The sequence below is a fragment of the Labrus bergylta genome, chromosome 16, assembly GCF_963930695.1.
Source record: "Labrus bergylta chromosome 16, fLabBer1.1, whole genome shotgun sequence".
NCBI lineage: Eukaryota > Metazoa > Chordata > Actinopteri > Labriformes > Labridae > Labrus > Labrus bergylta.
Window position 1 is genome coordinate 10,928,841 of NC_089210.1, and position 25,657 is coordinate 10,954,497.

At 40.5% G+C, this 25,657-nt stretch overlaps 4 protein-coding genes across 5 annotated transcripts; 1 reads left to right on the plus strand and 3 right to left on the minus strand.

The window, feature by feature from the left end:
- Window positions 1–215: 215 nt before the first annotated feature.
- On the minus strand, window positions 216–6,182 carry cnp (2',3'-cyclic nucleotide 3' phosphodiesterase). Its single transcript, XM_020632622.3, has 4 exons — window positions 6,048–6,182; window positions 1,893–4,070; window positions 1,686–1,813; window positions 216–1,590 (listed from the first exon to the last, which is right to left on the minus strand). Exons 2-4 carry the CDS (start codon window positions 4,030–4,032, stop codon window positions 1,132–1,134), a joined length of 2,727 nt encoding a protein of 908 aa, XP_020488278.2. The 5' UTR covers window positions 4,033–4,070; window positions 6,048–6,182; the 3' UTR covers window positions 216–1,131.
- A 369-nt stretch (window positions 6,183–6,551) lies between these two features.
- On the minus strand, window positions 6,552–10,633 carry odad4 (outer dynein arm docking complex subunit 4). Of its 2 annotated transcripts, XM_020632618.3 has the most exons (11): window positions 10,474–10,633; window positions 10,249–10,380; window positions 9,963–10,116; window positions 9,808–9,869; window positions 9,506–9,644; window positions 9,133–9,348; window positions 8,847–9,054; window positions 8,672–8,758; window positions 8,387–8,583; window positions 8,130–8,230; window positions 6,553–8,032 (listed from the first exon to the last, which is right to left on the minus strand). In XM_020632618.3, exons 1-11 carry the CDS (start codon window positions 10,597–10,599, stop codon window positions 7,997–7,999), a joined length of 1,458 nt encoding a protein of 485 aa, XP_020488274.2. In that variant the 5' UTR covers window positions 10,600–10,633; the 3' UTR covers window positions 6,553–7,996. The 2 variants fall into 2 exon arrangements, with proteins under 2 accessions (XP_065820654.1, XP_020488274.2); XM_065964582.1 differs by having other exon boundaries at window positions 6,552–8,032; window positions 8,847–9,348.
- A 145-nt stretch (window positions 10,634–10,778) lies between these two features.
- Window positions 10,779–17,441, minus strand: dnajc7 (DnaJ (Hsp40) homolog, subfamily C, member 7). Its single transcript, XM_020632620.3, has 14 exons — window positions 17,323–17,441; window positions 16,442–16,530; window positions 16,197–16,321; window positions 15,670–15,783; window positions 15,305–15,379; window positions 15,075–15,193; window positions 14,381–14,534; window positions 14,020–14,184; window positions 13,397–13,488; window positions 12,986–13,059; window positions 12,744–12,890; window positions 12,468–12,620; window positions 12,242–12,304; window positions 10,779–12,131 (listed from the first exon to the last, which is right to left on the minus strand). The coding sequence occupies exons 1-14, from the start codon at window positions 17,394–17,396 to the stop codon at window positions 12,094–12,096; spliced, it is 1,482 nt and encodes a 493-aa protein (XP_020488276.1). The 5' UTR covers window positions 17,397–17,441; the 3' UTR covers window positions 10,779–12,093.
- A 20-nt stretch (window positions 17,442–17,461) lies between these two features.
- Window positions 17,462–21,464, plus strand: nkiras2 (NFKB inhibitor interacting Ras-like 2). The gene is made up of 4 exons (XM_020632681.3): window positions 17,462–17,499; window positions 17,853–17,969; window positions 19,492–19,733; window positions 19,983–21,464. The coding sequence occupies exons 2-4, from the start codon at window positions 17,876–17,878 to the stop codon at window positions 20,223–20,225; spliced, it is 579 nt and encodes a 192-aa protein (XP_020488337.1). The 5' UTR covers window positions 17,462–17,499; window positions 17,853–17,875; the 3' UTR covers window positions 20,226–21,464.
- Window positions 21,465–25,657: the final 4,193 nt, after the last annotated feature.

Genomic DNA, 25,657 nt, shown 5'->3' on the forward strand with positions numbered 1-25,657 from the left:
TAAAGAATTTGACCAGTTGATTTTCGTGTGGAGTCCTATTCTGACACAAGGAACAGGAAGCTACACGGCCTACCAGCAAAGCAGAGGGGACAGTGCCCTCTCCTGGTTAACACCACACACTACATTCTACCATGCGTAGGGTGATCCGTCCCGTTTGACTGTTTGCGTACTAGATGTAGACACCAAACTCCAATAATAGAAACACAGGCAGTAAGTTGCATTCCTGGCGCAAAGCATGTTCTTTTTTATTAAGTGTACAAAACAAGTGCAAAAATAGGGATTCATAAGAGCTACACAAAGTAGGAGTTGTCCTTCAAAAATGACAGAGGATACAAAGAGAAATGCAATACATGAAGTGCTGCTCAAAGAGGATAAAAGGGATACGTGGTGCAGTCTAGCGCAGTAGAAAAGATTGCAAAACAACATGGATTCACAGCCTTTCATAAGTTCTAAGTGCAAGCGCTGAAACATGCATCAGAATTCTCGCTACAAACAATACAGAGTGCAAATATTTTTAACGGAAAGACCTCTATTAATGACATTCATTCTAATACACTTAAACAAATAGATAACTTTGGCCCATATGGTATTTTTTTTCGAGGCTGCGTAAACATAGTGAAATGAAAATGACAGATATGACAAAGGAGACACCAGACACAGTGTTGGTGGTCAGAGCGTCAGAGGAACGTTTAGCAGGTCAATAGTGTGTGACTGTTGAAATGCTTTCCTGTAATGCATGCAATGAAAGTACCTAGTATTTCACCTGTATACTTAGAAACACTAAAATGTATAGAAGAGTAAATGCAAGTTTAAGAGAACTGCTGTGGGAGGAGGATACACTACCTTGGTCTAAAACTGCAGCTAATAACACCTAAGCAAGTAGCCAGGTTGTGAAACTCTGGCGCCGATATGTGAAACCTGACACTGAACATTAACAGCAAGCCTAACTGGATTGAAGGCATCTTGGGTTGTGGTGCAAATCAATAATAAAAAGGCACACAGCATGTGGATTTAGGGTGGCTACATCTGGACCCTTAATGCTGCACAAACACACAAACCATTCACAGAGTAATCTGAAGTTTTAACCAACTAGTTATCCCAACCACACACACACACCCCCATGTTTGCCGTCTACAGTATGGTGCACTTTGGCTTCCTCCTCCGCTCCGGTTCCTTTTTGGTTGGTTCAGCCTCCTTGCGCCCGTAGTAGCTGGAGAAGCAGGCAGGGGCGCAGATGGGCTCTCTCAGACTGAGCAGCCACCTTCCACTGCCGTAGTAGGTCAGCGAGCCGAGCTCCATCTCCTCCACCAGCTCCCCCTGCTGGCCTTCCTGCTGCAGGGCCAGGATTTCCAGCAGATCCACGCCCGTTTGAACTGGCTCCACACCCTCCGAGCAGCCCAGGGTGATGTGGGCGCGGCTGCCCCGAGGGAGGGAGGCAGCTGCAGGGACATCTGCCTCCTTCTCGGCATCAGCTGGCCACAGCACAAGCTGCTCCTCGGTGAGGGACACTCTGGCACCCACAGTACGCGGAGTGACAAAAAGAGCACTCAGTGAGAGCTCGGACACAGATCCATAGAGATCGTTAACTGCCTGCAGGGAACAAAATAAGAAAAGATATGTTAATCAGTGCTTGCATGTTAAGCATTTAAAAGTTGATTTAACTTTAAATAAAAAGGTTTTCTTACTTGATTCTCCGCATAATCTTTGGCACCCTCTGCTTTCCCATAGTCACAGAATTTTGTAGTGCAATGGAGGGTTCCTTTGGCTTGAAAGTATTGCTCCAAATCCACCTCTTTTTCAGCTTTCCCAGTGACTGTAAATACAAGAAAAGATCAGTGTTACATCGCATTCTTGCCAACGATTTTAGTTATAAGCTGCTTAAAAGTACTCACAGTCAATTAAGTGCTTCTTGAAGGCATCCAAGGTGTCCAGGGTCTTCAGGAAGTCCATGGATGTGCACCTGATCTTGTCCTGGACAGAGGAGAGAAGGAACCAGCCGAAGAAAAGAGGAAGGGACATTTCAGCTAGAGGACCTCTCATGGCCTCCAGCTGGGCCTCATCCAGTCCACGCCTGGTCTTCTTGGTCAGCTGTGCAGGATCCCTACTCCATTCAGTGCGTGGCTCCAAGAAGACGGCAACAAGATGGTGCTGGTCAGCAATCTCCCCCAGGTGGGCGAGCCGTTCCTGGGTGTGGTTGGTGTCATCCACCACCACCAGCACAGAAGAGGCTGCTGCCGCACTGCAGCAGCCCACCACAGCCTCATCCAGAGCCTTGTATCCATCAGCGGACGTTTCCGGACTCTCCGGCTTCACGCCGTGTTCGTCGGCACAGAAAATAGAGCAGTGGTCTTTGTACGTGTCGGCGATGGCACGCGCCAAGAAGCTTTTACCACTTCCCGGAAGGCCTCTGAGGACAACCAGGGTACGAGAGGTTCGCAGGGCGTCTTTTGTCTGCTCTTGTTGCAGGAGTGCAAACAATAACGAGCCAGATGCAGGGACCGTTTCCTCTTCTTTTTCAAGTTCGACATCTTTCGCCTCAGATGCAACACTTTCACCCTCTGTTGTAGCTTCCACTCCCTTGAGAGCTTCAGACTCAAAGGACTTTTCTGGTTCAACTTCCTTTTTCTCCTCTGCAGGTTTTATATTTTCAATTTCAGCCGGTGCCTCCTCCTTTAGAGTCACAGCTTCTGCTGGCTTTTCTGAGGAAACATCAGATACCAGCACAGTATCCACTATTTTCTCCGTTTCTGCTGGCTTTTCTGGTGCAATGTCGGCCACCAATTCAGTCACCACAAGTTGCTCTTTTTCTGCTGGCTTTTCCGGTGCAATGTCGGCCACCAATTCAGTCGCCACAAGTTGGTCTTTTTCTGCTGGCTTTTCCGGTGCAATGTCTGCCACCAATTCAGTCGCCACAAGTTGCTCTTTTTCTGCTGGCTTTTCTGGTGTAGTGTCGGCCAACAATTCAGTCTCCATTACTTTCTCCGTTTCTGCTGGCTTTTCTGGTGTAGTGTCAGCCAACAATTCGGTCTCCATTACTTTCTCCGTTTCTGCTGGCTTTTCTGGTGTAGTGTCAGCCAACAATTCAGTCTCCATTACTTTCTCCGTTTCTGCTGGCTTTTCTGGGGTAATGTCAGCCACAAATTCAGTCTCCATGACTTTCATCGTTTCTGCCGGAGCTTCCGTCACCAACACAGTCTGAACCAGTTCTTCAGATTCTACCGTATTTCCCAAGGAAGCTTCTGTCACTATCACAGTCTCCGCAAACGTCTCCCTTTCTGCAGGTTTTTCTTCTTCTTCTTCTGCCTCCCCTGTGGGTTCAGCTGTCATGTCATTTTCGACTGCCACGTCATCTTCTTCCACACTCTCTTTGGCAACATCTTCTGACTGAGTATCCATTGAAGTCTGCAGCTCTGTTTCAGTTTCCACTGGTTCTGACACCGTCTCTTCCTGACTGGGTGGTTCTGTATCCACCAGCTGCTGTACTTCTGCTGGATCAGGAGAGGTTTGCGCTTCTAATTCATTTTCAGAGACTGATTCTGACAGTTTCTCTGGCTCGGGTTCAGTAATGTCTGCCAGAGGTGTTTGCACAAGCAAAGGTTCTGGGTCATTCTCTGACACTTGCTGCTCTTGAGGCTGGGTGTTTTCTGGTTCTTCGTCTAAAACTGCCACTGGGTCAGAGATCTTTTCAGATGACTCATCTGGTTCTGGTGGAGCTACCACAACGGGCAATGATTCCACAGACTTTTCTAAGAGCAGGGTGTCCTCGATTTCCATTTCGGTGGTTTCCTCGGAGAATGTAACTGTTTCTGTAACAATCACCTCCTCTGTTTCTTTCAAGTCATCGACTTCTTTACCATGGCCGTTCATTGGCAGCAGCTGCTCAGTTCCTCCATCAGCAGCTGGTGGGTTCTCAGGCTCTGTGGATTCCTCTGGTATCTCCAATTTTGACACAACCTCTTTTTCCATGACACTTTTCTCTTGCTGTGGAGGCTCTGACAGATCTAAAACCTCGCCACTCTTTTCTAAATCCATGTCTGGTTCAAAGTCTGACTTTACACACCACCAAGTACCTAAAAAAAAAAAGTTTAAAAAAAATGCATTAAGAAAGACTTGGTTTGTTTGTACTTGGGTTCATTAGTGAGGGGTATTTAACTTGAGTGCATGATATTGTAATGTTATATTAACAATCTGCCCCTCTAGTGTTCGTATATTGTGTGCTCCTGTGAGGAACTTTCCTTTTGAGTCGATTTTGGCGCCCCCTGTGGTCAAAGCAATACATCTCATCTCTATGCTGATTTTGACCATGTGTAAACATTGATTTGATGAATAATGCGTGACCAACTTGAATCTTTGCTGGAGAAAAAGGCCGTTTCTGCAGCACACTATTTATCTCCTTATCTGACACCTACACTGTGGCATCTGTTTGAGGCCTTTAGAGGAACAATAAAGAAATGTCATCTGGTCACTGATGGGTTTGTTTGCTTTAGTAAGCCATAAAGAGACAGCAATAGTAATATAAGTCAGTCCTGCAACCAGTTTTAAAACTTCTTACAGGAGCCATGAGCAGTCCAATACATTTTAAATGAACTATGACTTCTATAGTAGGCTACATGTTTAGTTAAATTAATACTTCTCTTGTAATATCAAAACAAACAACATTATAATCATACAGTAAACAAATTATTAATACGTTGTTGCTTAAGATTACATTAGACTGCTCAGATCGATCTAATGTCTGCTAATAGTTAACTGAATGATTTATTATTTTTTGTGTGAATAAAAAAAAAGAATATACCTTTCAAGAGCCTACTGTCTGTGTTTGTTTTCTTTAGACCACACACTTTGCTGCAGGGCTAAATCAAACAGAGACATCATGATAACAATCCTCATAAAACTAACAGGAAGTTACTCACTACCCAAGAAAGAGAGATCACTTTAAAAAAAAAAAGGGGGTAGATCTTGTACAGCTTTTGCGATTCATCAACACAAAATTGATTTGAAGGAAGTGGATAGGCTTCCTGCGATATCATTTTAGAAACAATTCAATAATGAGATGCGACAATCTGAGGCTGTAATGCCCATTCAGCCCAGGTAGCAGGACTGGTGGCACATAATGACACTCCAGTTGATCCCCAATTCAGTTTTCATTCGTTGAAACAACAAAAAAGAAACAAAAACATGACCTACTGCCTCCACACGAGAAAAAGTAACTGCGTCAAACCTCGCCAATAAACATAGACAAAGGCTTGTTAAAAAAAAAAAAAAAGGGGGGTTCTCGGAGAGGGCTTTACTTCATAAAGCAACTCTAAACGCGTGTCAGGTTTTAAAATGTCAAATTTCTAATGTCAAGTGAGATTTTAAGTAAATGTATACTAACTCAGATGCGTGAAACTAAAGAAGGGGAAGCTGAAAACAACTCGACCCACTGAAGCAACAAAGAAACGGGCGTACATTAAAAATCACTCTGGGTTATTCTTACAGTAATAATAGCAGGCTACCGCTATTAAAACCAAACCAAACTGAAAATTGCAACAACTTATCAGATGTTTTAAACATATTCATACCCTTTTGAAGAACAATGAACAGTATGACGCGTTGATTTGGAGGTTTTTAAATCTTTGTTTAACGCTATTTTTCTACTTACAATATGAAATATTAACTGAGCACTGACTAATATATATTTTTAAACGATTCGAAAGCTGCAATAAATTTAGTCTTTTACGGTTTTGAAGCACAGGAAAGCCATAGCTTGTACTATTTGAGTTTTCTAACAACACAATGTGGCACGGCGGGGAGTGGCGTGCACTTCACGTTAGCACGCCAGACAAAAAAAAAAAAAAAAAACAATTAAGAAAGCGGTCCGTACATTAAACTACATCACTAAACGCCTATGCAAGTTTTTTTTTTTTGTTAACTGTTACAATTTATTCACGCAATTGTAAAAAAAAAAAAAAAAAGAAAGAAAAAATAGGCAGTTTGTGAAAAATCTAATAAGTACGAGATGAAGCATATTCCATCGCTTTTGTCAAGCAAAAACGCCAGCTTACCAGTGAGGCTGCAGAGGAGCTGTCGGTGGTGCCACTGACCACGCGTTTCTCTCTGAATACAATGACAAGGCAATCTTCGCCCCAGATACACACCCGCTTCAAAAGAGCAGTCTTGTTCTTCTCCTTGATTACGACGGTGGCATCTAGCTTGGTGGTGCATTACTGCCACCTGCTGCCCCGGGTTTCGGATGAGACATTGGCCTTGCAGCCTTTAATCCTTAAAAAAAAAAAAAAAAAATTGCACTATTGTATAATTTAGTCTTGTACATGTTTGCTTATTTTGTGTTTATTGTTGATATTTAATGTTGTGTATATTTAATGTACATAGAGAGCACAATTCACCGAGGTGAGATACTTGGTGTGTGTAAGCATACCTGGCCAATAAAGCTAATAAAGCTGATTCTGACACTTCATTATGTTCTGTCATTCAAGAGGTCCCCTTTGCTGCTTTCTTCCCTCAAACATCAGGCCACTTGCCTTGCCACTGATTTAAAATTATGTCACACACAAACTTCAAGTTAAGGCATATTTTCTTTATATCTATGTAGACAATGTAAACGATACATATAAATGGATGACACTCATCAGGTTATTGTCATTGTTGAGTAAATCATAATGTACTCTGATAACAAGTGTAAAGATGGGAAAATTGGAAGTTTGCTGCAGCAAGTAGGAGGCCCTATGGGGTATTTTGTGTTATCAAAAGGCAAAATGACTTTTTTGTTGGCAGGATACACGTGTACTGTACTAAATGAAAATTAAAATTCCTATTCGTATGCTTAGTGATTCGTTTTCGGGATCGATGTTTCAGTTTTTCATAGAAATCTGCAATGAAACTCAAGAGTGCAACTAACAATATTAGCACTCAAAATAGTAGAATCTGTTGTTCAAAGGTCATTCAGGAAATGATGTAAGCCGGATTTGGTGCTCTTAAATACTACCCCTTCATACATATCTTTTACTGTTCAGGGAAAAGATGACTTGTCTAAACAATTCACTGCTGTCTATAACACTGTGAGACTAATGCGACTGATGTGAATGTCATGCTTTGAGCTCATAATGGCTCACTTGAAGATCTTGTGCCTGGCTCATAACTGGAAATGACTACTAGAAACTTGTTCCAAGACCTGTACACCAATACGTCTTCCAATTTTACTGGAAAAAAAATCATCTATAAGGGTGTTTTACTCCAACAGTTTTATAATGGTTCATAAAGCCCTTAGTACATCATACATACTTTACATTCTCTTTATTTGGAATCACACCGAATTACAAACAATAATAATAATACAGTCATCATTAACACAAGTCCCAGAGTGATCCATCTTACCTTTTTTGTTACGGTATATAAAACAAAGAAGAAATCAAAGACAATGTTTTCCATTCAAAAAGAAAAGCAAAAGGAGCTACAAACGTGTATGTGCAGGTGTTTATAAGAAACATAAAATGATCTTAACTAAAGACTGTTGTATCTGGGAAATATTTCAGTTTTTTTTTCTGGAACTACTCTATTGTTTTTCTAAAGCCTCAAAGAGGAGGTGATCCATTCCAATATAAAGATTTTATGAATTATATCATACCAGCTTTCTGTCATCGCTGAAAGCTGCTCTGTATTCTAAATAAGTGTGTAGTGCAGTCATTCATAGTTATTGTAAGATTTCTGCAACCCATTTAAAAGTAACATTTTGTCCCTAACACATTTGTTAATTCTTTATGAATCGTACACAAAGAAGTGTGTACTTCAAAAAAATTGGTAGTGATTTGCTTCCTGTGAACCACAGTCCATCCTACACCTATCACCTGGAAAAGCCTTAATGCTGAAGACTTTTGAATAAGTGTAATAAAGTATTTTATAAAGCTCTTCCAACCAAATGTCCTCAACGAAGAAGCAACATTTTATTCTATCAAATTTCATTCAATAGTTGTTTTTTGTTGTGTGTAGACCACTCTCACTGCTGGAGATGTTGCTTTGCTTCATCAAGAGCCTGAAAGCAAAAGGAAAAATGTCAACAATCAAAAATGTATTGATATGGCACCAAACAGATAGAGATGAAAAAAAAAAAAAGGACAACATGATGTAACCTTCTGAATGGCATTCACTGCACAGTGGTCATCTTGCAGTCTGGCCTTGGACAAGGCTCTCTCGAAGTACGAGATACAGGATTCGAAGTTTTCAAGTTTCACTGAGAAAAGAACAGGAGGAAAGAGACTTTCATGTCAAGTTTGAACTACGACAACAGTAATGAAATACTAAATAGTTCACAAAAACATAACAGATAAGCTGTATTCAGTAAAAATGTGACCTTTTCTTATAATCTTAAAGTAAGATGTATAATTACATTCTGATTGTGCCACCAAAACATTGGCATTTATTTGCCATTTTACATCAGCAATTTCCTCAGCAGCAGCGACTGAACGGATGCCGTAGTCTCTGGCCTCTTGGTGCTGTTTAAGCTCCAGATAACACCAACCAATGTTATGGAACAGCCAGGTCTTCTCCAGAACATCAGAGACCAGGGGAACCTTCTTCTCCCAGCTGAAGTTTAAAAAAAACAGTGAAAGGAAAACAAAGACATAAGCTAATCTTCATCATTCACACACGGACGAGAAGTGTGACTACGTACCACTCAATGGCCTGTGTGTACTGTCCAGTCTGGGCATAAACCTGCCCAATGTTGTCCAGTGCCCTCGACATTGCCTGTGTAAGTTTGCTGATGACAAAAAAAAAAAGACAACTGAATATTTAAATCTATAACTGTGAGGTTCACTAACTCCTGTTGTGTCACTTTAAATTCTCACCACTGTGAAGCCAACTCCAAGTCTTTTTGATGGTGTTCTAATGCTTTGTCCAAATCCCCCAAGTCCATCAAGGCATTGCCAACACAACTGTGCAGGCTGCCCAAAACCTCTTTCTTATTCGGCACATCTCTCTCTGACCACCCCTGCAAGGCCTTCATCACTTCTTCCGCCTTCCTGAGACTACCCTCAGCATTTCCAGATGTCAACTCTGTGACGGCAAACACGAAAGTGAGTGTTTTATACGCAAAAGTAAAAGTGACAAAATTCAGCCAGAAGCGTGCCTTACCTGTATCAATCTCATCCAGGCTCTTCAACAGAAACAGAGCAGGCTCACAGGGTGGGCTACGGTGGGGCTTGCTACATTTTTGCTTACACTGCCCTTTGGGTGCACTGATTGGTTTCTTCTGACTCAAAAACTTTGTGCAAGTGTCAATGGATGAGAGGCAGCTTTGAATAACGTCCTGCAATCGTTCCCCACCCTTTGTCTTACCTTTTGCCAAGTCTGGAGATCATGGGGAAAAACAGGAATACTTGTTATAAAAGGGAAAAAGATGATTTTTGGATTGGTTGAATTGATATAATGAACAGAAAGACCTTGATGAAGCTCACAGTTAACAAGATGCAGAGAAGCAAAAACATGGTAAATTATAGCATACCACCTTCATTGTGAAGCAGGTTTTCGAGAAACTTCTTATCACTGTAAAACTCTCCAAGCAGTTGTTTTGTTGTCTTCTCACACTTCTTCTGGTTTTGCTGTTTTGTGGTCGGATGCTGAGTAGCGGTGATGGGCTGTTCCCTCTTTGCCGGCCAGTCAGAAACACAATTAATCATCATGAAGTGGGAAGTAAAGTAGTACAGGAGTTTGTATTGGGAGGATTGATGTTTGTATGGGAACTGATAAAAGAAACAATTTTAAATAGACCTACTGGATTTTTTGAGTCAAAAATGACAAGAGACTCACCTTCTCTTCCTCAGGGAGCAATGTTAGGCCTCCCTTAATCTCAAGTTTTACAGAAGAAGGGCCTAGAGGAGACCAAAAAGCAACAAAATGTTTGATTTGTATTTACTGTGACTACAGTAAAAGGTCAAACAAAAAAATAGGGCTGAATTACTTACTGCCAACAGAATTCTCTATGGCACCTTCTGCTTTTTGAATACCCAGTTTAAACTCCTGCATTAGAGGACGCAGCTTTTGTCCTCTGTGGTAAAACACCAGTGCAAATTCAAATTTTCCCATGTAGTACAATGCCTCGGCTTTCTGGTACAACCCCTGAAGAATCACAGTAAGATACATGACTTTGGGCTTCTCATTGAGTACTGACATGAAAGAGTGGGACTGTTGAAGAAGACGAGCAGACGTAAGACAGTGAACATGTTTTGTAACCTGCAGCAGTAGGCCTACCTTGAAATATGTCTTGTCTTCTTTGAGTGAAGCCTCAGCATCTTTCAATGCGTTTTCAAACTGCCCCATCTTCATGAAACATTTGGCTCGGCCAACAAAGCATGTCTTATCATCCGGCCTTATGGACAGTGCCTAAAACAGACCAACAAATAGCCCATTTCAACAAGCTTTAAAAGCTGCAACTCCAAGTTTTCATGGTCAGCAGGCTCATTAGCTAGAACGTACCGTTGTGTAGCTTTCTATAGCTTTGTTATACACTCCTTTAAGGAACAGACAATCTCCAACAGCCAGCAGAGTGGAGAACACGTCCTTCTGCTTTTGACCTCCGTGAACTGCGTCTGTGTCCGACATGTTTAAGCAAATTTATTGTTACAATATGCTACCTACAGACAGTTCATGTGTTAGCATCTCCAGTCACCTGGTATCATAGCAACCACACTAACAAACATTGGGAGTAACAGCGCCATCTTCTGCTCGACGCGCGTAACAATCACATTCATCAAACACTTAAAACAAAAGGAAACGTTGCATTAAGGGGAAACCCAAAGGAGGCCAACTTTATTGACATGGCTGGTACTTTTCAAGGGTAAAAGGGAGGATGGTTTCACCAGAAGGGCAAAAACGATGAGCAAAGATGAGGACACTTTGCTTCATGTAGTGCACCAGGAGAGCAACACACTCATCAGGAGTTAACTGAACCGTCCACGTTTCCATCATCCCACACAGTGCCTCACCTCTGATAACAGCAAACACATTAAATGTCATATTTGTTCTATTCTTATGTCCCCCTGTTGCAAAGAGTAAAATAAGCCAGCCTGCGTTATAATCACACACACATAGCACATGTTTTCCTGTGCAAAAGTTCATGCAGATCAAGAAAAACAATATTCTTCCTTAATTTGTGTCGAAGGATGTTCTTTCTTGTTGCCTCCTTTGAAACTTTTTTTTTTTGTATAGAAGAAAAGTGTCCTCATCTTACACCAACACCAGACAGCAAATTTACAATAAATATACATATCAAAAAAAAAAAAAATGGAAAAAATATTCAACTATCATCACAAATCAACACTTTACATTCCAGTAAAATGTACAATGCAGCAATCTGTGAATGGCAACATCAAACTTGTGACAAAGAGAGGGAAGTGGACTTTGCAGGTTATAAAGACAGCAGCGGTCTCCACTGCTGTCTTTCTACTGTGATTCAGCTGTAAAAATAACCCATAAAAAAAAAATAATAATAAAAAAAAAGACTCCTATTTGCTTATGACAAAGATGCAGTTGTCAGTGGGGATTCATAGCAGCCAACTTTTTGTCTGAAAAATTCTTCAACAAGAGGGAGATATGCTGCTTGCTCAGTGATTTTCTTCAGAAATCATTAAGCAAGTGACAAACTTTCATGCAGGGAAACCTTCCTCAGCAGTAAGTTGAGACGAGCTGGGTAATAGCTTGCTAAGTTGCATCTCAAGAGTTTCCCCATGGGTGTCACTTCCTGCATGGCTCCCTATAAGCTCTGATACAATAGCTGCACAATCTCTCCTTTCTCAAACAGAAGAGACCATTTGGACCAGTCACTAGCCATTACTGACTTTCAAGTTTGTTTTCTCCTGCAAAGAAGAAAACCAAATCCAAAACCAGTAACACTATCAACTCAGCCAGAGCCGTCCTGGTGTCATTGCTATGCGGGATGTGCTGCGTGTGGTCATTTGGTTTGCATTCATTCAGTCAATGGCATAGACAAGAATCTGACTTGCAATAAGTCAGTCATTAAATATGGATGGTGGGTCAGGGGGTTGACATTGTTGAAAAGTCCTGATGTGGTAACATGTAGGTGGAAGAATCTTCGTATTAACCGAACTGGAAGAAGAAATTTCCTGGTCCAGATGCTGAAACAAACAAACAATAGCAATCAATCACGGCTGTATTCTCAGAATGATGATGTCATTCCCTCTGGTTGACAGTTGAAGAGTGTACAGCTACAGTTTGTATGTATTACCTTCAAAACTGAAACCTCCTGGGCCTCCAAAGAAGGCCTTGAAAATGTTGTTGGCATCAAAATCTGGAGAGAAAAAAAACCAAATAAGAACAAACAGAGAAGTTCACAGCCAGATCCTTAATATAAAAAAAACAGTTTTGTAGCATAATGGGGGTCAATAAGTTCAGACATGACATGTACTTTCACCCTCGAGACCTCCCACCCCACGGCTTGCCCTTGTGCTGACCTCCCATGTTCATGCCATCATCCTCCAGATCCTGACCGCTGTCATAGCGAGACTTCTTCTTAGGGTCTGAAAGCACGCTGAAAGCCTCGCCCACCTCCTTGAACTTCTTCTCCTCTTCCTTCTGCATCTCGGGACTAGCTCCGCTGTGACGGTCTAAAAGGGACGAAGAGCAAAATAAAAAAAAATGAAAAAACAGAAAACCACACGAGTCCTTTTGACTGAGTGAAACCTGTAGATATATAATTGTGTTCAATCACACAATAACTATCTGATCACCTGGATGATGTAAAAGTGCACGTTTGCGATAGGCTTTCTTGATCTCATCTTCTGTGGCGTTCTTATCCACCCCGAGCACTTTGTAGTAATCTTTCCGTTTGCTTTTCTTCAGCTCAAGCTGAGCATGTTTTAGAAGGTGCTTGTGTTCTACAAAATCACAAAGACGTAAGTAAAAAAAACAATCAAAACAGAATATATTTGCTGAAGGCTGAGTTTGCTCGGCCACTGCCACTAATTTTCACCTTTTGTCTTCTCTGTCTGATAAACCTTCTCATAGTCTCGCACTGCCTCTTCATACTGCTCTGTGTCCATGTAGCTGTACAGAATACACACATACACCAATAAGTCTATGATAGAGAGCAGATAATATTAACATCTTTATAGATTTATTTTTGGGCTTCTTTTTAGAGAGACAGGAAAAGTGGATAGAGTAGGACATCGGGGAGAAAGAGAGTGGGGAATAACATGTAGAAAAGGAGACACAGGACAGATTTAACCACGAGCAGGCCTGCTTTAAGGACTGTAGCCTCTATACATGGGGCGCATGAGTTAACCAGTAGGCCAATTGCGCCCCTGGTAACATCTTTCATCAGTCAATCAAAATACAAAGTAACCAACCATCTATGTCTACAACAAAGGTAGTGTTAACATACCACTGTGCTCTCCGTAAATAGGCCTTGATGTAGGTCTCATCCAGTTTTACAGCCTTTGTGCAGTCTTCAATGGCCTGATCTAGTTTCTTCAGCTTCAAAAAAAAAAAAAAAGACAGAAGGTTAACTTGGCAAGAAATAGTTAGAGAGACAAACAGGAACCTAATTCTGCTGACATGCTAGTAGGAGGAGCAGCATGGGAAATATAACATACATTCATGGAGTTATAGGTACAGATGGAGCACAGTGAAAAGTCTACTTGAATGCTGACTTGAGAATCATTTTGAGTTTACAGGAGCCAGGATACTTACACCCCCCTGCAAAGTTGCATGCTACTTCTTGCATGCAATATGTTATGCACAGATGTGGAATGGTGGGGCGAACCTGCTAAGCCCCTGATCGGCCCTGTAAGGTAAATACAGACTTTGGCGACGTGTAAAGCCTGAGCTTCTTTGTGTGTCATTTGTCAGAGTTGTTGCTCTATCACTATTAACATCTATTCTGCGAAAAATGTGCATATGATGTAGAAGTTTTGTCACTGTGGTAACTCATGATGCAGCAAACAGTCCCAGAGGTTGTTCATTTGTTGATGCAACTGCTGATATCTTTCTTCTGATGTGACTCACCTTTGACCCAACAGTAGCCCTGTTACAGAACAGCTTTGCGTTGGTCTTGATGTTGTTGGGGTCTATTGTTAACGCCTCCGAGTAGAGCTCATAGGCTGCATCAAAGTTACCTTCCTTGAACGACTTGTTCCCCTCCTCCTTCTTTGCTTTTAGTGCTTTAGCATTCTGGAAAGACAATGCATAAAAAAAAAAAAACCCACAAGAGTTACTCTGCCCTGCCTGAACAGCAAGGTCAGTGAGGCTTAAACATGGATGACACAACACCTCAATGTTGTATTTTTTTTCTTCTACCATACGACTTTACAGCCGGTTTTACAGGTGAAGTCTCCATTCAGACATACATGTTATCAAAGTTACTCACTCTGCATGCGAGCCGAGCCTTGTCGTGGTCAGGAGCCATACGCAAGGCCTGGACGAAGAACTGGACCGCCTTGTCAATGCAGTCCTCATAATACAGGCAGAGACCACGCACATACAGAGCGTCTGCATTAGTGGAGTCCATTCGCAGAATATCACTGAACAGGAGCAAATGATTTATGTTAATGCCAATGTATTCACTTCAGGAAAGCAAACTTATAAATGATGAAAACAAACAAGCAACTTATTAGAATAAGCACAGAATAATCAGATAGTCAAAAGAATCACACAAAAAAAATCAAAGTCAAAGTGGCGGCCATCAAAGACTACACTGACTCCAGCACCCTCTCTCTCTCTCTCTCTCTCCAGGTACCCCACAGGTAAACAACATTCTTATAATAACTTTGAGTGTTAATCCCTCCACTCATCACCACCCCAATTCCCAAAACTAATAACATAGTAAGGTCCTAAGGAAATGCAAGGTGTAATGAGGAAACACAGGAGGTAGGATTAAATGTAAAAAAGAGAATAACACAGATGAAGGAAATACGAAAAGATCACCTATAAAAATTGTAAATGTAAAATGCACACCCGTGTCTCATTCGGCTTTACCTTGCACTCAGTTAGACATATTTCAATGATGTAAACTAAATAAAGGAATACATTCTTTTTTTTTTTTTTTTAATTCGCTCGCTTACCTGGCTACAGACTGAGCCTCAGGGTAGCGTCCCAGCAGGGCTAAGCACTCTGCCTTCAGTATCTTGAACCTGTGACAGGCTACGGCTGACTCCAAGGCCCGATCCATGCAAAAAACAACCTGGAGACGACCACAGCACACTTTCAGTCTGTGTCGATTGACATGACATACTGTAAATAACACATGAGCGACAAGATAAACTAACATTATTATCAACATTGCGTAGCTTACCATCCTGAAGTCTCTCTTCTCAAATCCAATCTCGGCCATTCTCTCGTATTCCAGGATCGAGTCTGCAGTTTTCAGCTGATAAAGACATTGGAGGTGCTCAGTGTCAGTGAATCACACGTAGTGGTTATTTAACTGCTTTGCGGCTCCCACTGGTCCCTTCACTGTTTACTGCATAAAAAAAACTTCAAAACTACAGACAACAGTCAATCTATGAGTAACCCCATTAAGAATGAACTACAGTTTATCCCCTCTTAAACAGTTCAATGTCAGATCTTTTCACTTTATCTGAAACCAAAGCTAATCTGATAGCAGATAATCTTTGCCATGTTGTCAGTTCTTGCTCTGTCAAACTGAGGACATCTCACCTCCTGCTGGGCTTGGCTGCTGTCAGGCTCCAGCTCCAGAACCCTCTGGAAACAGCGGCTGGCAGCCATAGCATTACCAAGGGACAGGTGGCACTTGCCCTCCCGCAGATGGCCCTGTGTATAAAAGACTAAAGATAACTTACTGAAGAAACAATGTGCCTGAATATACTCCTCTGTCAAATCATAGCATTAGTAACTCAGCACTAACCTCTGCTAAACCCCTAAGAAGTACAGGGATGTGCAGGACAGGTACACAGATCTGAACTACGTGATCAAAAATATTTGTGGTTCATGGTCCCATGTAAATGATTCTTTCAGAACATCTGTAGCTCTATATTTAACTTTCACCAAAGTAACAATACATCAGAGAGTAATATGGGATCACGTTCTGCATAGAAGCAGAACTTTTGATTATATGGATTACTGTTAAATGAATCCATAAATAAAGTTTTACAGATGAAGGTGTAAAAAAAATGATTCTAGTGATTCTTTCCCTCTAAAATTCCGTTTCGTTTCCCATAACCTGCCTTCGTGAAGGAGTTATCTAGCCGGACTGCTTGTTGGGAATCTTCCAACGCCTCTCTGTGCCGACACAACATCATAAGTGTGGCTGCCCGGTTTCCATAGTAACTTGCGTTCTTCGGACACATGTCTGCATAAAATACAAGTTCAGGGACAGACATCAATCCAACTTTCACCTGCCATCAAAACACCAAATCAACAGCATCCCATTAACTAACAAGAATGACCCAAATTCTTGAGGGATAAATACCTATGGCCTTGGTGTAATAATTAAATGCTTCTGCATAATCCTTCTTGATGTAAAAGGCATTGCCTTGCTCTTTGAAGCCCTCCGCTTCCCTGTGTAACATTTAGGGTGGGGTGGTGGGGGGAGAGAGCAAAGGTTAAATGCAAACTTGGTAAACAAGAGTTGGATGAGTGGACTTAATGGCACAATGTGACTTTTACTTGGCGTAATTATCGGAGGTCGACTTGCTGATTTGGTTTTGCATCACTGGACCATTTGACAGCAAACTTAATTCTCTGTTAAATGTGAGCATCACATGCTATAATGATGCGTGAAGAAGAAGAAGCCATGCACAGGACTGTAACAGACAGTGAGGCATCAGGGAACTTCCTGGCCTGAGTTAAGCTAAACATAGAAAGAGTCAAACCAAGCAGGGCAGAAGTGTCTCTACACCAATCAAAGACGAAGCTATGTTGTGAAGCAGGCAGGCAGGCAGGCGGGGGGGGGCAGACCCTGGAACATATGACACCATGCTGTGGGCTACTGCCATGACTTTTTTTTTTTGGAAGCCTCTCATGTTTTTACATCACGACCACACAGTGGGTTGCCATAATTAGAATATTAGAAAACGTGAAAGCAGTACACTTAACAAGATGATTAGTTCTTACCAGACGGCCAATGACAGATTAATTGTTCAATTAAAGCTGACATACAAGCTGGATGGGTAAACAACCATGCCAAACGCTATCCAGACACTCAAGCGGCCAGCTTTTCAGAGGGCGACGAACATTTTTTTTTAATTTTTTATTAACATAACAAAGGACTTCTGGACAAACATGTCAGCGTATCACTTCAGTAAAGCTTTATTACAGTCGCTGACAACAAATACCCCGAATGTGTCGTACCTTTCTAATTCCTCGTCACTCAGCAGGTCCAAATCAGGGTCCATGTTCACAGCATCACAGTTCCCCGTCGCCATTTTGCCCTGAACAGGGCGGGGGGAGGGGGAGGGCCGGGGGAGGGGGCGGGGCCTCATACTGCAGTAGTTACGCACACACTGTAAACAGGAAGTGGTCTGCTCGGTAAGGGAAAAAGCTGTTTGCTTACACGCCAAAAAAAATGTATTAATAGAAAAAACAAACCGTTATCCACATGTGGCTGATATCATCGTGTTTAGTTGTTAAGACACGGATTCGTATGAGGCTGTTAATTTTTAATTGTAGCTCTTGGTTTGTGATAACGCCATCTGTTTCTCACGGGAAGCTAATGCTATGCTAATCAGACTGTTGACAGTGCATACTTATGAAGTTAGATATTACCGTCAGCGCAGTAATAAATGAATTAATCAGTTGTTTTTTTTGTAAAGTTTCTAACCAGATGTCATTGTGGTGCCATGCTATGCTTAATGTTTCACACCTGTGTGTCCGAATAACAGATTTTCAGACCTGGGAGTGAGTCATGGGCAAAAGCTGTAAAGTGGTTGTATGTGGCCAGGCTGCAGTTGGTAAAACAGCTGTACTGGAACAACTGCTGTATGCTAACCATGTTGCAGGTAAACCTCATCTTGTGTTTTAACATCTAGGGCTGGGAATCTTTGGGTGTCTCACGATACGATTCCGATTTTTATTTATTTATTTATTCAACCAGGTTGGTCCCATTGAGATTAAATCATCATACGGTCACTGTTTTGTTGTTGTTGTTGCTACTTGATATTATTACCTGATCTTGTTTGTTTGTGGAGGTTGACAACACTTGAGTATCTTTCTTTTCCTCAGAGGTTAAAAATGCCACCTTTTTTTTCCTGAAAGAAAGTCAAAAGGAGACAAAAAACATGCGGTTTAAAATGTATCGACATCATTGTAGACACAGCCTGATGTGATAAAAACCTCTTTTCCAAGGGAGATCTGGCCAAGACAGGCAGCAGCAAAAGAAAAAACACAAAGTTACAGACGGAAATAAAAAGAGAGACACAGTACAATTTACAAAGCACAACATTTTGGATTAAAAAATAGAAACCATCTATGAGTCATATCTGGGACTCAAGCAGCCAAGCTAAAAACATCGACGTCCTATAGAATCTGCTTCCATGTCTTTCATTTGAGATTTAAAAAAAAAACATTTAAGGACACCATGCTCCTTGAGCTTTAAGTCATTCTGCAGCAGATTCCAGGCTGAGGGTGCAGAATACCCAAAAAGCCCAAAATCCCAATTTCTGTCCGAGCGTTTGGGACAGAGAGCATGAAGAGGTCCTGAGAGCGCAAAAAGAATACTGTCCGGTACTTCTCTGCATGATAAAAAACAAATAGATATAGAGGAAGCAGACCAAGAATTGCCTTATATATAAAGGTGTACCAGTGTATGAGCCTACGGGTCGCCAAAGCGGGCCGTCCAACCCGAGAGGTACGACTCACAATGGTGAGTCAGAGCTTTACAATTCGTAATGAACCTCAAGGATGCATGGTAGGCTGTATCAACCATGCGGAGGCACTGAGCAGATTGGAATTGGAATCTATTTTTTCGATTCTATTTTCGATTCCAATAGATTCTGGATCCATGGATTCAAAGTCTGTTTTTGAATTAGTAGCCTACATACTTCAGGATCTACTCCAGTCATTACATACATTGTTTTTCCCCCCCCCACCTCTCATAACAACACTGTTCAGGATATTTCTACACATAATTATGTTATTACTGTTTTGAATTTACTGTACACCTTTTTTTTAGTCATTGTTCAGTTTGATAGCCATGATTTTTTTAAACGACAGTAACATTCAAGATGATTTAGTAATCCACATAACACTTGCTATAATATCCAGTATTTAAATGTCAATAAACATGAGTGTCAGACATCGGGATAATACATACAATTTATTTTCCTTCAGTACTATTATCATTGAATATAAACTGTTTATACACAGCTTATTACATCCTATACCTGTCTTTTTGTTTACTTTGTAAACAAGATTCATTTTGAGCTAATAGATTGCACATGTTTCCTTGAAAATGTTGAAGTTATGACGTACAGAAGGCATACCAACCCTTATCACAACGTGTGTCTGTATTTGTATGGTCAGGTTCAGAGCCCATGGAGACCCTGGAAGATATCTACATCGGCTCCATAGAAACTGACCGCGGCACACGAGAGCAGGTGCGCTTCTATGACACCCGAGGGCTCCGCGATGGGCTGGAGTTTCCTCGACATTACTTCACTTTTGCGGATGGCTTCGTGCTTGTCTACAGCATTGACAGTAAAGAGTCTTTTAAGCGGATGGAGGCCCTAAAAAAAGAAATCGACCGTCACCGAGACAAGAAGGAGGTGAGGTCTAAAACTGTTAATATGTTGGGCTGGTTTTTCATTCAATGTAGCTGGATTAATTAGAGGGGATCAGTCCTTAAAAAAAACCCAAAAATGATCTTCTTCCTTGGTTCTTTGTCTTAGATGAGATCCTCAATAATGACTTGTTGTTTCTTCTGATTCTCTTTAAATCTCATTTAGTTGTAGTGCTCTGAATCGGGCAGAACGTTAATAACACTAACCTGACGACCTTAACCCCTCACTCCACAGGTGACCATTGTTGTGCTGGGTAACAAACTGGACAGGCAGGACGAGAGGAGAGTCGAGGTTAACATGGCCCAGAACTGGGCCAAGAACGAGAAGGTGCGTCTGTGGGAGGTGTCGGTGGTGGATCGGCGCACGCTGATTGAACCCTTCGTCTACCTAGCCAGCAAAATGACCCAGCCACAGAGCAAGTCCACCTTCCCTCTCAGTCGCAATAAGAACAAGGGAAGTGGTTCTACAGACAGCTAAATGATAAGACACTGGTGCTATGTGAAGAGTGAGTAAGGAGACAGGAGAGGGGTGCAGAATGGAATCAAACCCTTAGTATCTATTCAGAAACACTGAAGCATTGAGGGAGTAGACGCTCTTTTGGATAAAGTGGAGAGAAAGATGGTTGATTGTAGGGACATTTATTTTGACAGTGAGTGCTATCTAAATTTGATGTGTGTGGAAAAATAAGACTTTATGATGACTTTGTGAGAACGCTGATGTTTTGGCATATCAGCTGAGAAATGGACGAATACTGGGGTTTGGGTTAGTCATTCCCATTTTAACAGATTGTGTTATTGTCAAACTATTCATCATCCGTTAGCTAAGGTTCCTGTCATGCTGAAGTTCTTGAGCTGCTGACAATTCACATTTAAATCTCAGTTGATACTTTCAGGGTGAGAATATAAAGATGGCAGACTCCTGGCTCTCCTCGTGTTGATAAATTAGAACCTATCTCACATGTACACTGGCTACAGATGTATTTGCATGAACGCTACATGTTTATACAAACTGAACTCACTCTTGTTACCTGATGATTGCATCACACGAATGCTGAATTCTTCGCATTGTAAAAAGACCCAACATGTGAAGGGACGTTTATTGACACATTATTGATGTTGTACAGTAATTTTGCTGATCCAGAGATTTGTTACACCTTTTATGTTCCTTTATTGGGAGTGAATGATTGACATTCCTTCAACACATATTGCCTTCTGTACAAGCTTTAGAAAAGCACATGTGTTATAAAAAAAAAATGTTCATATGAATCGAGGTTTCTGCAGGATCAGATGCTGCTTTTTTCGTGTGACACATGAAAGACAGAGCATTCAATATCGTCAGATGTTCTGGCATGAACAAAACAACTCATCGTATAGTTAGACATAGTTACAGATGAAGTTGAGGCTGAGATCTTTTTAAATTTTTTTTTTTTACAAAAGTAAAATTAAATATAAGTAATAACCTGGTCACTGAACTGTTTATTCAGGAAGCAGCACGAGTGAAAATTTGAGAAGCTTCCAATGTGTGTTTTATGAAAAGGGAAATGTGTCGATATTGTTTTGAATATCATGAGTTTGTGCCAGAGTTGATTAGAATTATGTACCATACATGCAACGTTGTTTTGATGTGGAAACAAAGCTTTCTCTGTTCTTATCAGTACACCATGTTCACTTCAGTTTTGTTTGCGTTTCTTGTGAATAAATTAAAAAATAAATGGTGTTCCTCTTTCCAGAGTTGTTGTTCTTAGTAAAATGAATGATGTAAATAAATACAGAACAACTTTTGTTACAGAATGATGTGTTGTTGGGCCTTTTAAAAAATGTCAAGCATCACAAAAGCACAAATGTCAGAATGTGTGCGCAAACATCATGAGGCCATGTCTTCGTGAATTCTAACCGTCAAATGTAAAGGCCAAGAAAACATTGGCGTTTAAAGACAGCAAGTCAAACCCAGTTTATAAAAGCTTAAATAAACTCTAACCCGGTGGTATGTTTACTGGCCAGAAGACGTTACTGATCCTCTATTAACAAAGTGGATGTTCTTATGTTTAATTACAGGGAAATATCCACTTCTAAATAATTGTAAAACCATTTTTTATAAAAGTCTTGAGGGAGGTCAGTCATGTCTTATGTCAGCTACAAATGTGTTCATTTTCCTCAAACACTGTTCAGTCTACAACATTTCAATATCGTTCAATATTAGTTTAATGAACCATTTTTATTCACTGTGAAAGTATTTGCTGTCATATCAGCCTTGGTGTTATTTGAAAAATGTGCTATGAGCAGCAGCAAACATTATTGCTCATGCTAGCCGTTTCACTTTCCATCTACTTGAGTGTATTTGGGAATTCAGGGTTTACTGCCCTCCAGTGGCCACTATGTGGAACTGCAAGAGCACATACCAGCGTCAAGTCTAGACAAAACATCCGGTAAGACCCTTCAGAATAAAACTATAATATAACACGGCGAGTCATTATTTAGCCCACTACAAGTTGCAACAACTTCAATTAAGACAGCCAAATTACCTCAAAAATTACAATGTATTAAACTACATTGAATTTTTAGACTTTTTTTTTATACCAATATTTTATATTATGTGATGTCCCCCCCCCCCACAAAAAACAACAACAACAATATCCTTGAATCTTCATTAATAGTGAAGATTAGTGATAACGCTATATTCAGCCCTATGAAAACCCTTAGGTCTACTGATGACTATACATTAAGGTCACAAAATTCAACATTAACTAGTTGATTATTATGCTAATAAGTAGCATACTGGCTGCCTATTATGCATTATAAATCGTTTATTAGTACTTACTTTATACAGTCATTGTCTATATCTAATAGTTCATTAACTACTAACTAAGTTAGGAAGTTGTTGAACATGTATGCTGATCCTAATATATGGCCCTTAGAAAGTAGAGCTAAGAATAAGCATAAAATATGTTAAACAACTTCCTAACTTACTATCAATAAACAGTAATTAGGAGGGTATTGCAGGCACACTCTTAGTTAATTGCCTATTAGCTAAAGACTAACTGTCATATAGAATAAGGCACTAATAAGCACTCAATAATGACTGCCAGTATGCTACTAATCAGTATGCTAATAAGCAACAAACAAATGGTGAATATTGTTACCTTAATTTAAAGTGTTACCAAAAAATGCTTTTATTCTGAAACCTCATACTGAAAACAGTTTATTATTTTAACACAGTCTTCTTATTTTCATTATAGAGGTCAAATTAGTCAGTTGTTGTTGACTGGCATCAGTTTAATAGTGAAGACATGCCAGACAAGGTCAGCCATATTTAGTCAGAGGAAATGATTTTCTAGCTCCATGTGGGGGTGTTAACTTCAGAGGTTAATGTAAGATAATGAGAAAACCTCAAGTGGAACATAAATGAAATTATATTATACTAACCTTTGTTCCCCCAGAGGAAGCTACCTTGTTCTATCTCATTTCAATCATGTTCTTTTTAATGACTAGAACTGAACCAAAGCCTGGTGTTACTTCACTCAGTGGGCCCAATTATCTAACATAGAGGAAGAAACTGGTTGTCAATACTCTGGTTCTGTATTGATCCACACAAGAATCAGAAGATTTGCAACACAAAATGTAACATACAGAGTGTTAGCAGGCCAGAGCGAGAACACGATTTATCACTTTGTCTCTGTGATTTATGAACCGTCCTCCTCCTTCAGACTACACTGACCACAGAAGAAAAAATCTCAATTGCAAGTCAGAGTCACGGGCCAACAAGGGGAAGCCCATGTGTTACAACCTGTAATGCTGTTTATTACTGTTTTCCCCTGACTGCAGCCGAGCATCCACCTCTCCCAGAAGAACCATAAAACAGATAACTGTTTTTCTCCCTTTGTTGTTTTCCAGCAAAGATAAACTAGACAAGAAGCTGCTGAACTGACCTTCTTTTCACAGCAACAAAGCATCAAATTAACAAAACAGTACAACACAAGAGTGAACGCATGCAGTCTTAAAAAGTGGTTGCATCTATTTTCTCCAGGTGGGAACTATCAGCTGCCCTCAAACCAGTAATGATGTGAAATGTTAGCTATCATGTTGCATCACACAAGCCTGTGACAATGATTATTTGTCTCTAAAACCCAGGATAATTTCATCTGGGATAAATAGAGCAGAAGGCATCCTGAAAGGTGCACAAATTGGATTTTTCATTTAGTTTGTGTATCCAGCAAGTGTGCTGAACGAGTTTGACACCTATGATGATATATCCAGGGGGACGTGTTGACACATTGTCTCCCACCAGTCAATAAAAGACAATTTAAGCTCTGTGAAAGGACAAAATAAAGACTCTGTGGAAGCTGAAAAACAAATTGATTTGTTTAACTGCTCAACTAACTAAATCCTCCGTTTCTTTTCTCATCCTTGTTTGGCCTTTTTTTTTTTTTTTTTACAAGCCTCAATTTGCAGAATCAGTGCAGCGATATTGACAACACTGTGATCCATGGACGGTCACTGCCTGCTGTTTTCTATGTTTCATTGTAATACAAGCTGTTATAATAATTATCTTTATAATCTTAATTATGCTGCAGAAGGTATTTTTTGAATAAATGTTGAATATCTATGACCGTAACAAGAAATAATAAAAAAGTGTAAAGATGTGAAAATCTGTTTTAAGCTTGTATACACCTCAATGAAAGTATATTATGCATTGATATAACTATAATGGAATCATGTTGGAACAGAATGGAATGGCTAGTAAAAATAAATCTGTTTTAAAAAAGAAAATAGAAATATGCACAATGTACAACTAGTCACTGTTAGTTTAAAATCATCAATGAAAACATAACCAGGTATGCATTATGTTCTAGATGGTTTCTCTCTTTGTGTGTGAGATGAGAGATACACAACATGCTGCAGAAACTAACCCTTTTAAAATATATTTTAACGTAAGATTCAGAGTGAGTTATACAAATTGATGTTGAAATAAACCCGAGTGCATTTTGTGTAAAAAACCCCAGTATTTACACATGTACAGGACAGAACCAGTAAAGAGATAATATGTATCTTATCTAAGATGTATCTCTTTGTCCACCAGTGTCACAAAGATCCAAACAAACTGAAAGGCCTATCATTAATGTTACTGAGCTTTTTTTGTTGCTTTGTTCATATTAAAACAAACTTTTTTTAAGGAAATTACAAATAGATTTAAAGTGTAAAAAGAGACCTCATTAAGCTTAATCCACACCCTTCTATGTCATATAATCTATCTATAAACATGCTACTATTAGCACTGAAACAACACATAATAGGCAAACGCTTATACAGGCTCACATCGGCCTCATTAGGAGGACCTTGATAAAAAAAGTGTTAACCATCGTTTTGTTCTTCCTTTAATAAGAGGCCTCCACTCTCTCTCACATGCAACACCCACACAGAAGCAATGTTTCTGAGGGGTCACCCTCGAGTAATGGAGTGGGCGGGGTGACCACCACAGCCAGAGATAAGGGTGTCACTCAGTCAGATAAAATGACGGATCAATACAGCTGACACGCTGGTGTCACAGCTTAGCAAGGTCATCGTGTCCTTCTGCCACGTCGCCCACTCCCCGAGTGCTGCAGGATCCAATGGCTTTTCTTTGATTGGCACAACGGATGTGGTGAAGCGTGACGCTGTGCTTATCTGCTGTTTCCACAAAGGACGGGCCGGGGTGATAGCTTGAAGTGCACAGGGCAATAAATGATCCAGGAGAAAACAGAGAAATTACAACAGAGCTAAACAGAGATAAATACATGATTATCCAGAGAGGAAGAGGAAAGCTCGGAGGCACAGTTTATCACACACCAGGTTTACAATCCTTTGCTGATTACACTGTTCAAACTGATTTAAGACAATCCAGGAGCATTGTTGAGTACTAAATATTCCTGCGAA